Source organism: Enoplosus armatus, chromosome 16 (genome assembly GCF_043641665.1).
Source record: "Enoplosus armatus isolate fEnoArm2 chromosome 16, fEnoArm2.hap1, whole genome shotgun sequence".
NCBI classification, from domain to species: Eukaryota; Metazoa; Chordata; class Actinopteri; order Centrarchiformes; family Enoplosidae; genus Enoplosus; species Enoplosus armatus.
This window is the reverse complement of record NC_092195.1, coordinates 1,295,441-1,313,288: the sequence shown is the minus strand read 5'-3', so window position 1 is coordinate 1,313,288 and position 17,848 is coordinate 1,295,441. Positions and strand designations below refer to the sequence as shown.

Genomic DNA, 17,848 nt, shown 5'->3' with positions numbered 1-17,848 from the left:
CCTCCTGGATCATTCTTGTAAATGTCTTTTATTCATCAGTTGTTTGTATCCACACACAAAAAATTTATACAAATAAAATAAAAAAAGACTGATGTTAATCTTCTCCTGGCTGCTGGAAAGAAAGGTGCCTGCACCCCCCCCCCCCCCTATTTAGCATTTAAAAGCCCTTAATAAGTGTTTGATAACACTGTAATGTAGCTGCAAGACGTATGTATGTGATATTATTATTACTATTCGTCAACCGTTACAGCTTCTTCTGATTGTTACTGTAATGATATCTGATGGAACTAAATGATCATGGTGTGTTTATTATAGCGTTTATTATCTACATCCGTGTACAAACCATTCAAATGTGTTCTTGACCCTTTTTAAAGTAGTATTTGTGTGTATTTGCATCTAGAGCCAAGTGAAGAGTATTCATAATTAAAATGGGAGGACGGCTGTTCTGTGAGTAATAAGACAACCACTGTCTTGTGGCCTGAATTCAACCCGGTACTTTCTTTGGAGGTTGCCGCCGTTGTTGAGTGGCAGAAACAGGTGACGCGCATGAGCGTTCCTGTGCAAAATCCACGCGCAGGCGTTGTTCCCGACCACCAGGCGGGCGTGCGCGTGCGTCAAGTCGACCAATGTGTAGGCAGAATGACACCGGAAAACCTCAACCCTCGTCCTTCGCAATAAAAGCGCTTGGAAACGATTTTTAAAAAAAAAAAAAAATTTATGAACTGCACCCATTTGATCTCCTTGTGGAAAAAAAATGTTACATTACATCACTTTTTTTTTAGTTTCAGTCGTCACTAAGTGCATTGGAAAAGATAGCTGCCCCCCTTACCTGAAACCCTTGTGGTTTGATGTGTTGTTGTCCCGTGTCTCAAAGGAAAATGGTATAATTTAAGGAAAACTCCCAATGAGTGTTACATGGTTTGGGGTTTGTTCCTGGGGGGAAAATCCAGCCGCTCAAAGGGTGTGTTTAGAATGGCTTTTCGGTATTACCTGTGTGCTTTGTCTGTTAATTTTGCTTAACGCCGAACGAATAGAGGGCTAAAGTTTATTCTTTACCTTGGAAACAGTAGATCAACTCAGGATCCACTTTCCGAACTTTCCTGTGTAGTTCTTCAGTGATGGGATTTCCTGACTTTAAAAAAAATAAATTAAAAAAAAAAAGCTGTCAAACTGTATCACCTGTTGTAAAAGTGCACGATTTCCTGTTGTGTTCAAACTTAAATGAAGGATTTAGACGTTTTGAGAACGAGGCGCGCAGTGGCTTTGGCAGGGGAGGCTTTATTTTGGAAAAACATTAGCGGAAGTCGCGTGGTTGACTCTGTCCGGCTTGGCGCCGTTGTAGCAACGAATAGGGAGGGAGTCCGCTCCACTGGCTGTCTCAAATGGGTCTGAGGATACGACCGGGGCGTGAGGCGAGGACGCAGGCTCCCGCGGACATACTGCCAGTCTGTGATGGAATAACTACATTTAGTGAAGGTAAGTTTCCTGTGACGGCGCTGTGGAAGGCGCCTCTCGGCGCACAACACAACCGCGGTAACTGCTGACGAAATGACACAACGTTACAGGCGGCCGATATGTAATTCCCCCCCAACACAATTCAACAGTTAACTTAGCCGTTCCTCCTGTGTTGTTGCGTTTCGTTTAACGTTATGTGTAAAGCGTGCGGGGCCTGGCTGTCAGACACACTGGGCCCACAATAAAAGCCAATTTAACTTTTATTTAAATTTTTTAAAAACACTTGTTGGCGTCATAGACTCTCTGGTCGAGCCCTGGTCTGGTGTAAGCATAGGGGCGAAAGAGAATTACACGCCAGGCTCCATTAAAAAAAACCAACCCAAAATTAGCGCGGGGTAAAGCTAGCTTTACCTTGTCGTGTTTTATGTGAGTATCGATATTCCCCGAGCCCTTAGTGGCCCGCTCTTCAATTCGGGTCGAATCCAATGCACCAAGTAGCAATGAATTTCATTTAAAGATCCACTTCTTTTTTTTTTGGGTGACAATTCACCTGTTTACGGTGTCCTCAGTCTCCCTCCGCCAGTACGCGGTGGGCAGGGCGGGAGCGGTCGCTGTCAAACCAATTCTAAAAAAAAGTCGCGATTTTATTGCCGTTAAATGCCCCCGGAATGGCCCACAAAGTATGCCGAATTCACCAGAGCGTTCCAAGTGTTAAATCACCGTTTTTCTTTTTAGCGGTTCGTGCGTGTTTTCTAAGCAGCCAGGTTTTTATTAATTTACCTTTTTTTTTTTTTTCTTCTCCAATTGAAATTCGCCATGTCCTTTCAGCGTAAGAGAGAAGTCAAGTTTTTTTTTTAATAGCTATACCTCGATGTCAATCTGATTTTGTCGTTAAAAATAACCGCCCCCCCCCCCTCCCTCCCGTGATCTGTCGCTGTCACCGAACACCGGGCGACTGGTTGAGTCCGGGATTTCGGTCCAAATTCAGATTCACGCACTGAAAAGAAATTAGCGTATGAAATCCCCGCCGGCTGCCGTGGCGTTACATGTGCAAATCGGCTGCTATCCACCCCGCTGTTCTGTTTCTCATTCATCTCCCACCGCCAGGATAATGTGAGGATGTGTAGTCCAAAGATATAGGGGGGGCGGGGCGGGGGGGGGGGGGTTATATTCACTTCTTGGGTGTTTGGTCTTTTGTAAAGCAATGGGGTGCTGGTTGTTTGTGTGCTTTGACTCATTATGCATACTGTGTTGACCACCCCATCCTCCCTCCCTCCATCCCTCCCCTCCCCTCCCAGGCTCCTGCTGCAGCCCCATGGAATAAAAGCAGCCTGGTCAATATTTGGTGACAACCCTTCCTGCTCTGTATGCCAACATGGGGAACCGATTATCGGATCATCACTCCCTCTTCCCCTGCCTGCCGTCCTTCCAGGCGCTCCACATTGTCATTCTAGGGCTGGACTGCGCGGGCAAGACCACCGTGCTGTACCGCCTGCGTTTCAATGAGTTCGTGAACACCGTCCCAACTAAGGGTTTTAACACGGAAAAGATCAAAGTGCCACTCGGGGGTGGCCAACGGACAGCGTCCTTCCACTTCTGGGACGTGGGCGGCCAGGAGAAACTGCGGCCCCTGTGGCGCTCCTACACGCGGTGCGCCGACGGCATCGTGTTCGTGGTGGACTCTGTGGACGCCGAGCGCATCGAGGAGGCCAAGACGGAGCTGCACAAGATCACGCGGCTGGCGGAGAACCAGGGCGTGCCGGTCCTGGTGGTGGCTAACAAACAGGACCTGAGGAACTCGCTCAGCCTGGCCGAGATGGAAAGCATGTTGGCTCTGGGCGAGCTCAGCGCCGCCACGCCCTGGCACCTCCAGCCCGCTTGCGCCATCATCGGCGAGGGACTGCAGGAAGGGGTGGAGAAGCTGCACGCCATGATCGCCAAGAGGAGGAAGATGCTGCGTCAACAGAAGAAGAAGAGATGATGTGCAAACGGGGAGGGAGGAGGAACTATAAAAATGTGAGCTGGATCTAAAGCTGCGTATAGAACTACTGTGAGTTGCATACAATCTGCTGGTCCAGTGGAAATGTTTGTTCAGGCCAGCCAGAGTTTGGCGGACCACAGAGGACAGTGGGATTGATTTTTTCCCCGTGGACTTGGGGCGCCAGCAATCCTGTGGACAACAAGTGATTCTAAAGGAAGTCCAGAGTTAATGCGACCGCAGCAAGCTATGAAGTTTACGCCAAACTCTTTGGAAGTGGACAATGAGCTCTGACCTGTCTGTTTTATGTCATTTGTCAAAAATATGCGCTGCTTACCTGTTCAAACAACAATCAAGTCTTTCTATTTTTATTGTGCCAAAGCTTTGTGTCAAGATTGCAGACAGGACTGCGTTAGAGCAACTCAATCCAAGTTGCGTACGTCAGTACAATGAGTGTTTTGTATCCGTGGTCCGGCCGTTTACACGAAGGCCGATGATTCACTAAGAACAGGATGCACAATGGCCCTGCGACGTGTAAACACTGTTCACGATGGCTGTTAATGACGGGGGGGGGGGAATGCTTTTAATTGTTAGGGTGGTGTACCTTCCCATCCCGTGGGCCAGATGTTGGGCCACGTGACAAGCCGCATCCACAGCCGCACTGATGGCAGAAAAGCAGGCGTTCCTCTGATTTGAAAGAGGGCGAAAGGCTTCTTTCTATAGCTGTCACTTTACACAAACAGCAAGTCAACAGCACAACTGGGGGCGATGTTTCCGATTTCCCCACCGGCAGTATCCTCCAAAGACCAGAATGCACTGTGTTTTGAGTACAGGGCATGATTGATTGTTCCTCAATGTCAGATTGGGACCCTTTTTTTTGTCGCAGTAATTAATGCATTACCTCTACCACATGTGTACCACTATAACAGTTAATAATTTAAAGTAACAGTAAAAATTAAGATCATTAATTACAACTGGACCAATAAATCGTCCCGGCCGATTATATATACATTGTCCCACATAAGCCAATAACAGATATATCTGTGTCAGTAAGTAATGAGTGATGTCAGTACATATATGCCAAAGATATGATTCAGGTAATTTAGAGAAAACATGTTTATGTTAAAGGGTGACTATCATCGATTTTTTTGTGTTGAAAACTCACAAATGTCAATCTCATTATCACCCTCAAAAATTCCAGTATCGGCTCTGCTATGTTCTTTCCCATATATACTAGCCGTAAAAGCTGTTTTATTCAATTAAGTCACCCACTCTCCGTTGCTTGTTACCTGGGGAGGTAGCTAGCCAGCTAACACTAGTTAAGGAACGTTAGCTTACCAGCCGGGATGAGTATCACTTGACATTTTTTGGTTCTAGTGCCGATACGATAGCTGAGTTTCAATGATACCTTTTACGCTACCTTCATTTGACTAATAGAGACATGGTTTTCCACTAAAAAAACAAAAAGATGCTGAAGTGCTCAAATGTTGAACGTCTAAACACAAGCGGCTATGCAAGGCTTAAATAAAATGTCTAAAACGAACAAAGTTTTTAGAAAAACTTCAGGGCCAAATTAGCGTCAAGGTTCGGTTGCTCATTCTTGCTAGCTAAAAAAATGCTAGTGCCGGACTGTTTTTTGGACTGATTTTTAAAACATTTCACCCACAGTACACTTTATACTTCTAACGTTAGCTTAGTGAGCTAACATTGATTCGCTAGCCCTAATAGCAAGCCGACATTCCTTAGCTAACGGCAGTTACCTTACCAGCTAACATTGGCGTAACTCGCTGATGGTGATTTGGTTATCGTGCTTGTCAAGCTAATTCCATTGTCATTTTATTTGTCAACCGCAGATTCAGTTGGTCAAATGTTTCTTCAGTTGTAGTCTCAGATTTTGGTCATTATGATGATTATGGTTATATTGTGATTTGGACATGTAATGCTTTATTAACTGTGATAAAAGGTTCCATAGTTGGCTACTTAGCATAATCGCATAGGAACAAATGGAGGGGAAAAGTGGACACAACCAAAGTAGTAAATGTGATTTTTAACAGTCCAAGAGCTATCAGTTGTCTCTGTGTGGCTGTAAAAGTTGAGACTTCATGGCTCGGGAAGGGGGGGGGGGGGGTGGCTGTGACTTCATCACCAACATAGCTCCCTGTAGATCTTGTGTCCTGTTGATCGACAGGCCCAGTTGGCTCCGCAGGACTAATATTCCTCGGCTGCCCAGTCGAGCGTCCCGTCCTCAGAGACTCTCTCGCCTGTATCTGACGACACGTTCGGATGTTTTCAGCAAAGCCAGCGTTGGAATGCACTTTAATGGATCCTTTTCCTGACTTTGGGAAAGGACAGAATTTTGTATCATTCTGAAACCGAAAGAAGAAGTATTACATTTTAAAGTAAAAGCGAAAGTCACTCTGTTTGGCAGGGTGTTCATATTTATGTGTTTTGGTCCACTTTGTTCACTTGGAATAAAGCAACAACGTCTCGTAGCCGGTGTTTTGTTTCTCTTCATCCAACCGTTCACAGCGAAAAAAGGGTGATAGAAGGCTGAGTCAGGCCTCTTTCTGAGGGGGTAAAAAAGAGGCCCTTCCTGGTTAAGTGGAACAGACACCAGCGACCTTTGCAGGTACCCGAGCCGATGTGTGCAGTCATGTTCTCTCTAGACTGCGTACCAGTTTAACCTCTCGGTGCTCTAAACTTGAGCTTGTTGCATCGTCATGAATATTCAAATGATAAAAGATAAAGAGGGGAGACACCCTGTTTGCATTTATATTAGCTGATAATCCAGAGGGACACGGCGTTGCTTGAAATCCAAATGTTCTGCAGTGTGCCCTTGGTATTTATTGATAGCTGATACATTTTTTTTTTTTACCTAAATAAGAAGTTGTGGTTGGAAGCCCCTTTTGTCACACACACTGTTTCCCAAAAGTCAAGAAATGAACTTCCGTGCTCGAAAGGTTAATTGAGCGTGTAAGCTCACATCTTACCCAGCTTTAGCTAAGCAGACGAAGCTCATGAGAAGCGTACAAACTGAGGCACAAGTGCTTCTCGGGAACTTTCAAGGATCCCATTTGGGTTTTTTTTGTGAACTATCCAACGCCTTAAAATGGCAGCAATCGGTAATTACAATAGTTCTTTCTCAGTGTAGGGCCCAGAGTAAATTGGCTTCCCTCCTTTGTCTTATGTCCAGGGTACAATGAAGACCTAAAGAACCATGATAGAAAGATAGTCCTGTTACGTCACAAAACCTCATAGAGAAAGCTTCACGCGGTGATTACAGTATGTTGAAAAACGAGGGCTGATTCCTCTATTGGAAACAGTTCAGTGTGTTTACTTGTTGATTCAGGTATTTGTCCAGGTGTGACGAGGGATGTATTGAAGGGTGTCCCACTGAGGCTGCACGTGTTCAGGGCCCCGGATTTTTGTTGCCCGGTAGTCCTAGAGTACAAGAACCACATATGCAAATCTGACATGCTGCCAAAAATGAGGTTTAAAAAGTCAGTATCAAAGTAGATGTTTTATTAATTCCCATGGAGACATTGGGCCCTGTGGCGCATTCAAATGTTTACAATTCGGCGGGGATAAAAGAGAAATTGAAGGAAAGAACAAAAAAAAATAGAATCAGAAATGAAGCAATGCGGATCCAGTGCTGGTATCAGCCTTAAGAAACCCGTAGAGGCTGGACAACTAATGCGCTTTTGTGTATTTCAGTCACATCCAGTGGTCCAGTCTTTGATCCTTCGCTTTCTCAACAACTGAGGAAATGGACTTTGAAAGCACGACCATCCGTCTGAAGAGCGTGTATTCAGCAGGAGGGTGGTGTGAGTGTGAGTGTTGTGGGGTTTGTTCAAGCTGATTGATGACTGTGTGAGCTGCTAATCTGATCCCCGTTCAGCGGGGGCTGTGAAGGTGGTGTAAACAGTGCGGCCGTCAGAGTGGAGGACAGGATATGGTGATAAGGGAAGAGGAACCACTCCCTGCCTGCCTCGGTTTCCTGAGAAGAGCCTGGCGGTCTGCCACCGCAACCCCCACCCGCAACCCGCGACCCAGTCCAACCCTTAAACGCCGAGTAGAGAGCATGACATTAGTGACATAGAGCGTTGCAGGGACGGCGTATTTTTGTAGGCCAACCCGGAAGTTGCCATCAACCTATGGGATTTTGGATCATTGCAGAAAATAAGCTCTGTGGCTAAAAGTTTATGATACTTAAACTTTTTGTTCAGCGAGATAATCTTCACTAGTGAACTCCACTTTTATGGTTTTTGAAGCGTAAATGGAATCGCCAGAAGTGAAAAGCTAACGTTAGGCTACGAAGGAACTACACCACGGTCGCATTACTCCAATGTCACCACCGCCGAGCTTCACTTTTAAGAGAATATAGATAGATATAGTCTCATTTAGCCACCTGTTAGCAACTGCCTTTTTTAAGACACGTAAAAGCTTCAAAATTCACAAGTGGGGGTATCTACGGTGTTTCATGTCGTAGAACAAAACTTTGAAATCTCTTAAGCTTGTGTTAACCACAGACCTTATTTCAGGCATCTAACCAAAAACCCATTCATTCTTCCAGACGAGGGAACCGGAAGTGTAAAAATGCGAACTCATTTCCGGGTTCTAGGACTCAGTCATTGAAGTCAAAAGCCCCTTTCACACGTCACAATGTTCAGGAACTCCTACCGCGTGGGGGTCATGTGTGAATAGGGGCAGTGATCAATACTCAGGGGAATCTGTACCACCAATTTCCCCACCTCAAGACCTAGTAGCCTTTCAGGGAAAATGCCGGTGCGGCCGTGTTGTGAATGAAAGCAGTGACGTTGCAGGGACAAGAACGTGGAGGGGTGGAGTGAGCGAACCAATCGCAAGGCTCCGCCGACGGCATATTTGAATGCATCGAATTTGTGTTCCTGATTCAAGCAGATCACCAAAAAAAAACAAAAAACAAACATCACTTGTCTCGCAAACTTGCTGAATATTAAATACATTACAAGAACGCTGGCGCCGGACGAAAATAGGTCCTCGCCTGCCTTTGTTCCTGAAAAAAGAGCCGCCTTCCGTCACGTACGTCCAGGCCTCGCCCCATCTTGTACTTCTTCTGTCGAGTTTTATGGCAGTTGGCTAGAGGCTTGCACAGCGATTAGCCTGGTGTGTGGAGGTGTGAAAGTATGCAAGATTTGAAAGCTGATTAAAATAACTGTCTCCGAATTATTCCTCCCGTATTGTACCAGATCTCTTGGGAATTTTTTTTAAAAATTATTTTTACCACAGTTACATTTTATAGCCTTCTTCACGTAGCTAGGATGAAAATTCTGCAGAAATGCTAAATGTGTAACTGTCATACTACATCTAGCTAGCTAGCTAGCTAGCTACATCCCTGAAAAGCAACAGAAAAAGGACCACAAAAATGATTTTAAGAATATATATATATATCTATAGAGATATATATATATATGATCTATGATAACCATATCTATGCTTTCAACATGACTCATTCCAAGTATGTTTACAACTTCAAATGCTGCCCAGCTGTGTCATTAGGTAACGCTGCTCAATCCAAACATCCCAGAGAGCAGGGAGCAGCCTGTACTGGGGCTTGTTGCATAATCCTGACCTTTGTAAGCCCTTCCACTGTTGCTCCCTTTTTATCTCTGTTTAAACAGAACCAGCCATCATCTCTATTTAACAAGAATCAAAGGTACTTTGAAGTTTCGCAGAAACCTCGAACCGCCCTGCTTGTTTATTGTACCTGTTTCTGACCCCAGTGGAGGGGGGGGGGGGTTTGGGCTGCTGAGAGCCTCGAAGTCTGAACAAAGCCAGTTTCCCACTAAGGATGTCAGTAGGAAGAGCGAGGCGTCCCCCTAATGCGCTAATGTGTCCGGAGGCCCGGGTACCACACCACCGGCGCATGTTATCTTTGCGTCCCTTAAAGAGGAACGAGTTGACCCGCAATCCGCAAGCGGGAGTGAATCCAAAATCCTGCTTCTGCGCATAAGAGCCAGGTTGAGTTCACCGTCCACGGGTGGTGTCGCCGATGTCGGGTCAATGAAAAGAATCGGGTTACTCCCCAGAACCGGTCTTCTCATCACTAGCCATGACGTGTGTTTGTACGGCATCTGTTCTCATTTGACAAATACAGTATCTTGTACATTTTACACATCGGCATTGAGCCCAATCTCACAGGAAATGATCACTTCTAAATGGATTTTTGTCACTTTGGAGGGAATGTTTTGGCTTCAGTCAGACGTCAAGATTTTGCTTAGAAAACTGCAAGAGAAAAACATAGCGTATGACGCAATCAATGCAGCAGGTTCACACACAGTTTGTAAATGTGTTACCATTAAATCCCACAAAAAACTGCATGGATTCGGAGACTGACGCTACTGATGTGAGAATCTTCTGTTTCCCCATGAGTGCCGGCTTTGAGGAGAACCAGGGTTTGAAACCATCAATGAGGTACATCATAATGGTAGAGAAAAACAAAAATTACCGTTAGTCGTAGTCTTGAGTGCCTTGGCAAGAGACTATCAGACTTCTGGTTGTATAGTCACCACACCTGAGCGTGTCGGTCCCTGGAGCACTTACGCCTTGGTCCTGTGTGCTGCTAGCGTGGCTTTGATGCTTTGCATTTGTAAGATGGCGAAAGAGTGGAAGAACCAAGCCGAATCATAAGCTTTAATCGTGCCTATGGGTAAACCAAGTCTCACGGAAATGGAAGCAATGGAGTACAAAAGGTCCTGCGGGGGGCTTTGACATGCTTAATCGAGAGTCATCTGATTGAATGGAGGGCTTGGCACGCTGGGGGGGGGGGGGGGGGGGGCTTGGCCTGGGGACATGTAGTTTTGAACTCCTCCTGACATTTAAAGCAAGAGAAGAGCACACAAAGTAAGTTAGGTCATTTAGAATGCGCTGGTACCTCCGAGTACTTCTAGGGTACGTTGATTTGCTGAACTTAAACTGAGTCTTGCCGGCATTTTTAAAATCAGGCTTAGCCACAACAGCAGAACCTGCGACACAAAGGCACTATATAGAAACCCAGATAAAATGTAATGTATTCCGATTCATACCTATTTCTCAATTTCTCTGCTCCTGATTTTACCCTGGCAGGACTGATCTACCGCAGACCTGTCATGAGCTACTTAGGCATGTGACTGTGTCTCATAAAACCTGTTGGTGGAGATGAAGTCAAACTGGGCGGCTGTCACGAGCAGAATGTTTTTGAGTTCCAACATATTTCTTTATCGTAACAGTGATACAGTTTGTAACCGACCAACTGGCACCAGTATGAGCGTCCCTGCAGCTCCGTAAGGTTTAACAAACCCCCCTTAGACAAAACACACTGACTCTGTAGGCTGCACTGCGCCAACATACACTATAAATGGAGTGGGTATGAAACAGCGTGCGCACTTGAAAAGTCTATTTTTTTTATTCCACATTTATTGTTGAGCAACACAAGACGTAAACAAAGACGGATAGAAGACAGAACCCTTATTCCAACAAAGACATGGGCTGTAACTGTGTATGTGCAGTACATACACATACTTGCACCCCAACCCTCAGTGCTAAAGCACACTGAGGCGGAGGCTAATTAGAAGCAGCCCAAAAAAACAAAAAAAACAAAAAAAAAAGAAATTCCAGCTGTCAATTGTAAATGCATCTGTATTCCTTCCAAACCGTTACATAACTTGGCCCATCCGGTGCACAGATGCTGGAACTCATCTCTGTCTTTGTCCGCCACACAGATCCTCCTCCTGCGTTTCCACCAAACCTTACATAATCTTTATTTAATGCTGCACCCCCCCCCCCCCCATCCCCCGTTCCTCCACCTGAATATTTCAGCAGAGAATCGCAGGTTGGAGGAAGGCTCTCGGCTTCAAGCGCTGTTTAATCTTCCGCTTACCCCTCCTCCAGCCAACAGTTCATCTCAGGTGCCACCCGATTGTAGACGCTGCCCCCAAACCAGAGCAGCGGCGAAGCGTGGCACGATCGGGGCAGATGGGCTCTTTATTTCACTCTGCGGCTGACACGCTCCTGCACTCACCGCTTGTCATGCCGGAGCTCGGGGGGCAGAGTGGAAATTATTCATATGCTGTATTAAGGATAAAATGGCTGCGTACTGCTTTCGCAACGTTCGTAGGACTGAATGGAGTGCCATCTTTTTTTTTTTTACAGCCAAGCCGTTGCCTTTACACAATGCTGATTTCGCAGTACATCGTACACAGAGTTTTACATGGCTCGGGTCTATGGAACAACCTGTAGGCATACTCCAGAATGGGGAGATAAAAGTGCCCATTTAAAGCAATAGTTAAACATTCTGGGAAATACACTTATTTCTAGGGTGTTGTCACTATTGACCTGTTTTGACTCTGGCGTGTTTGCCCGTTGATGGGGTTCGTTAAGGCTAAGTTGTCAATCAAACTGCCGCGGACCAAACAACCAGACCGAGACCCACCTTTTCAGGCGTTTCTGTTCTAACCGCGCTTTGGTGCAACTGCAGGATTTTGGGATACCTTTTTGACTTTTAGCCCCAATTCGCAAGATAACGACTCGAAGAAGCGACGCCGTGTGAAGTGATATGTTTATGCCGGGTCATTTGGTAATCATGGTAACCACTTCGGCGCGAGGATTTCCCCTGATCAATCAAGAGCGTGAAAAGGCATTTGAAGCGTCGAGCTTGTGACCTACCTACCTACCCACTACGCATTTTAGCAGTTCCTCGTAAAACAAAAAAATTTAATATAGCAACCACGCTGTAACTATCCCCCTCTAATATGGTACAAGATGCCTCTTCTTCTTCGTGCAACATACAAATTCATTACTGGAGTACTAGAGTCACCATGCAGGTCCAATATCTCGGTTCACCCCTATTTCAGTCTTATCCTCAGTATCAGCTTGGAAAGCTTAATCCTCGTGGTTTGACTTTACTCCAATTTACTGTGGAATAACATACAGTTGATATCTTTTAAACACGTCCATTAGAGTCAGATGTGTGCGGTAATTGTTTTGAAGTTAAAGGGTTCTGTGTCGCTGCCAGCAGAAACACCTTTCCTCACAACACGGTGCCCTCATCCAGCCAAAATATTATTCTTCCCAGATGCCGTGTTCTTATTCTCCAGGATGTGTGATCTGGTCCGTCAGTGCCAAGAACACTAGGATAGACTGCAGGCCTATCTCACTGCAACACAGCTGACTCCTGTTGGAGCCGCTTCAACCATTTATATATCTGCTGTGGACACACACATGCACGCATGATCATTATCACCTGAGACTGAGCTGTCGTGCCCCCCTCCCTGTCTTTATGTTTGGCTGTAAAGGAGGAAGTCGTCTTCACGTAATACACATGTTCAATAGACTGTAATTGAGTTCAAACTAGGGCTGTAGTCGAGACCACTTAAAGGATCAGGCTAGCGGTCTAAAATGTTCTTACTGCCAGCCAATCCCATAACTTCCCCCACCCTGTCTGTGGCTCTCAGACCCAGTGTTGCCAGTTGCCAATAAAAACAAGGTAGTTCAGACGTCCCTCACCCCAGCAATGTTTTCCAGCTCCTCCTGGGGGGATCACGAGGCATTCCCAGGTCAAATGAGAGCCCTCCAGCGAGCTCTGGGTCCATCCCGGAGTCTCCTACCCGTTGGATGTGCCCGGAAACCCTCCAAAGGAAGGCACCCAGGAAACGTCATGACCAGATGCCCGAACCATCTCAACGGGCCCCTTCCGACTTGTACTTCTGATCTCATTCTTTCGGTCACTACTGAAAGCTCGTGACCATAGGTGAGGGTTGGAAGGTAGATTGAGCTTTGCTTTCCAGCTCAGCTCCATCTTCACCACAACGGTTCGGTTCCCGCATTACTGATGACGCCGCACCAGTCTGCCTGTAAGATCTCCATTTTACCCCAGCTCGTGAACAAGACCCCAAGCTACTTGAACTCCTTCGCTTGAGGACGGAGGTAGCAATTGCCCCCACACCCCATACTCCCGCAGTGCCCCTGACAGGACCCCGGACACGGTCGAAGGCCTTCTCCAAGTCCACAGAACGCACATAGACTGGATGGGCAAATTCCCATGACCCCTCCAGTAACCCTGCAAAAGGTAAAGACTTGGTCCACTGGTCCATGGCCAGAACGGAATCCACTTTAGTGAGTATCTGGGGCAGCAGGATAGAGACTCTTTTTAGAATTAGAATTAGAGACTCTAATTATGTTAATTATTACTAGTGCTAATAGACATGATGATCTAAATGCTGTTAAGAGTGTACTATTTACATAAATAAATATATTACCTTCAATTCACATATATTGTGTTTTCAATAAATCCTTGAAACCCCCACACTGGTAGTTACAATGTACCTCATTTTAAAGTCAATGCTGAGAGGCTGAATAATGCCAACTGTGAATCCCCAGCCTCCATAGGAAGCCCGTTTCCCCCTGGTGTCATTGTTTCTTCCCAGTGCTGCAGGACCCCCACCACACTGAGGTTAACGACCTCAGTGTGGTGGGGGAGAACAATGGCCGGAAGGGATGTGTTTTCCTTTGGAAAGAGGGAGGAGGACACAAGGATGCTAGCTTTCAGTTCTTGTTAAACTACGACACAACTTCTTTAACACACAACCTGTGGAGTCAAAGGCCAAGGTTTGTTTTTGGTCATTTTATTCATTTGAAGCTGCATGTTAACTTGAATTTGCCTCCGTTGTAAGCTCACAGCAGGCTTATAATGTGTGGTTTCTGAGCCAATGCTACAATGCTAGTGGTGCTACATCTCAGTCATGTGCTGTTTACAATACTTGATGACGCGTTCACGTATTTGACGTAGAACATGCTAACTCTACCACCCGTGCCAAGACTAAAAGTCGGTGAACAGTACCAAAAAAAAAATCAAGGCTCACGTTATTATGGGGTACGGTCACGGTTAGCATTATTGCTCCTAGGCACCATCCAGGGAGCACGCTAAGTGACAAGAATCGAACGCACCCACGACGCCGCATGGCCCATAGTTGCACACTGGGTCTGGCTAAATGCTAACATGCTCATGGTTAACCCACCTTGCGACTGCAGAGTGCTCATTCAGCTGTTATATTCTGTTCTGGCCTCCGTTGCCGCGCCTGTACTGTTTTATTTATTTTCCCCCTTTTCTTCTTAATTCTAGTGTGTTCATGCAGAGGACCGCACACCGAACAGGAAGCGGCAAACCGGTTAGCTACTTTGGTAACAGCCCTAGACTAGGAGCGAGTTGAGGCGACAATATCCAAAACATAAAGTGCGTACGGAAATACAATTTACCTTTATGGATTGTGTTGATGCCGAATTGACAAGAAGACTGACGACGTGTGACGCCCTTCATCACGCGTTTCTAGAGTGATGTGTTTTTTTACGGACACGTAAGTCAATTTTCATGTTCTATTTCTTAAAGGGAGTCTGGTAGCGTTTTGTCACCGCTACAGAAACACTAGGTGAATGAAACCTGTGAGCTCAGCGTTCCTGTTGACCGCTGACGTCCCCTTTTTATAAGTCACATTATAAGTCGCATTTATTCACTCTGTATTCAATTCAGACACGGGCTTGGATCATATGTTTGCCTCACGACTATTGTCATACAGTATCGCAATTACTGTATCATTATATTCATATACTATTCATATACTACTACCTCATTATTTATTCTTTATTCTCTATTTATATTCACAAGTGCAATATATATATATATATAAATACTTTTATTTTTCACTTAAATATTGTAAATGTGTATATTCTTTATTTCTTAATTTTGTACATACTTGTCATATTTAAATGTATGCTACTTTCTACTCTTGAATGGGGGCGCCTGTAACTGTATTGTCTAAACATTCCAACACGCGTAATGTAATGGCAACAAAAAGCAAAACAAAAAAAAAGCGAATTAAAGGATAAGTTTGGTTTCGTTCTAGATTTTTCTCATTGCCAACGAATCCCACGAAAAGACTCAAACCAAGAAATAACACTACCGGAGTTTCTTCTGACCCACTGTTGCCCGTTTGGCCTAATTCAGGGAGTTAGACTTGCAGGCTAATTTGAGGAGTCGTGCCTCACCCGTGTGCTATTCTGCAGTCATACCACAGCTGATATATATATATATATATATATATATATATTCATACTGCTTCAAGCGCACTTGTCAATAATATCGTCTGTGAACGTCAAAGGGCATGTCTTGAAATAAAATACACTGTTTAAGACAGCCTTTCCAAAGAACTCTTCACGGCTGCAGTTTCTTACTAGTTATTAATCTGCTGAATTGAACTTCTGTGGCAAGTGTTTGTGTGTGTGTGTGTGTGTTTGTGTGTGTTTCTTCCGAGCCTCCAAAGCGGCCTTAGAGGAGCTGACCGGATGGACGTTTCCAAAACATAATGGCCTGGCTGCTTCAACCAAAAATAAAGGCGCTTTGAATGAAAGGAAAGAGGCCGCCGCGAAGACAGGAAGCCAAATCAGTCCAGAGGGAAACGCACCGCGACGCGTGAGTCCTGTTCTTCACACGGAGACGTGGGGATAACGTGATGTGGTGTTGAACGCCCTACGGCGATCTGAGACGCCTGTTTTTGTTTACTTGCTTTAAGGATATATATATATATATGTGTGTGTGTGTGTGTGTATGTATATAATGTTAATGTTGATTTGACATAAGCAAGGCTTTCGGCACGATGGTGCCACCATCGGGAGAGGTCAGGAGGACACCAACGTGGCCGGCAGTCGCTGAGACATGTCACTCAAAGAAAACGAAGCCACTTATTCAATCAGCAGCGAAGTGATGAATCTGCCTGACCTTTGCGTCCCCGTAATGTGCGCACCGCACAAGCGTGTCTCAGTTATGCATGAGCGGCCGTCTTCCTGTTCAGCCTGGATGAGGTCTAGACACAACACAGCTAGACACAGCCTCCGGGGTGGGGGTGGGGGGGAGCTTTGTTATACAACCATCTAGTTTCAAGCACAGCCACAGCCAACTTACCACTGCCTGGGGAGGGGGGGGGGGGGCTGACTGGAGAGTGTGTGTGTGTGTGTGTGTGTGTGTGTGTGTGCTGGAGAGGGAATGAGAGCGGGAGATTGCACAAGGTGAGGCTAGGGCGAGGAGAAACACTGTAGAACTCACGCGGAATAAATCAAAACAAACAGTTCTCGTGTGCTTTTTTTTTACAGGTTCCCACCCAGTCTGCAATGATGGCGGGGCACTCGCTCTGCCAGTGTCAGCTGGCTGCCTGGTGAAGGTCATGCAGAAGACACCACCACCACCACCACAGTGTAAATCAGGTCAGAGCCTCCAACCGCAGCCTGCAGGAGAGCATGTGGTTAGTGGAACACAGCGGGAGACAAGATTGGCCTCTCTGTGATGTGTGAAAAACGGGCTCAAATGTAAACCTTCAGCTACTGCACATATATATATATATATATATATATATATATATATATATATATATGTATGTTGGGGTGCCTATGGAGGCCAAGAGCAGGTGTAGTTGCTGATAACGTTTTCTTCATTATCTTGGTCATACAACATTTTAAGATAATGATGACATTATCGCGTCGTCGACTTTTGCTCCTCCTTTAGCCGACATCGAATTGATGCCACCAGACGTTTAGCGTGCTATTCAGGCTAAATCAGTTGTCCCTGCCTGGAGCCAGGCCGAACAGATGCAGCCCTGTCTCCCCACACCCACAACCCCCGAGATTTTTTTTTTATTATTATTATTATTATGAAAACAAAAAAGGAAAATGATGAGAAAAAAAATCCTTTTCAACGGTAAGAATTCAAACACTCACTATTTATTTACGAAAACTAAAACAGCCTATAGTCTGTGTTAAACAGGAAAGACATGTACGTGTGTGTGTGTGGGGGGGGGGGGCATCGTGCGTGGTAGTCATGGCCTAGGTAGCCCAAAGTGCTTTGAGCTCAGGCTCAGCCAATCACAAGGCGTCTAACGCACGTGAGGTCGAAACTCAATGGAAGAATACCAGTAAATGAACAGTTCTTAACGTTTCTCTGGATAATGTGACTATTAGAAAATAAAATATTTGTTGTTGTTTGGGTTTTTTTGGACAGGGCTGTTTCTAAGTGGCCTTTGTTCATTTTGCAGTTAATCTACGGTACCAATACAGTGCTGCAGGGATGACGTATTTTTGTAGGCATACCCCAGAAGTCAGCTTCGCCCTGGTTCCCTCGACAAAAAGCTGATGGGATTTTTCCACGGTATTCTGGATGATAGCAGAAAATAAACTCTGTGGCAAAACAAAAGTTTACGATACTTAAACGTTTTGTTCAGCAAGATAATCTTCACTAATGAACACCACTTTTATGATTTTTTAAGCGTAAATGGAATCACCAGAAGTAAAAAGCTAACGTTAGGCTATAAAGGAACTCCACCACGGTCGCATGACTTCAACATCACCACCGCTAAG

The 17,848-nt window shown here is 45.4% G+C and overlaps 1 protein-coding gene across 1 annotated transcript; it reads left to right on the top strand.

Moving 5' to 3' along the window:
* Positions 1–1,392: 1,392 nt before the first annotated feature.
* arl4ab (ADP-ribosylation factor-like 4ab) lies at positions 1,393–5,925 on the top strand. The gene is made up of 2 exons (XM_070921586.1): positions 1,393–1,476; positions 2,754–5,925. Exon 2 carries the CDS (start codon positions 2,831–2,833, stop codon positions 3,434–3,436), a length of 606 nt encoding a protein of 201 aa, XP_070777687.1. The 5' UTR covers positions 1,393–1,476; positions 2,754–2,830; the 3' UTR covers positions 3,437–5,925.
* Positions 5,926–17,848: the final 11,923 nt, after the last annotated feature.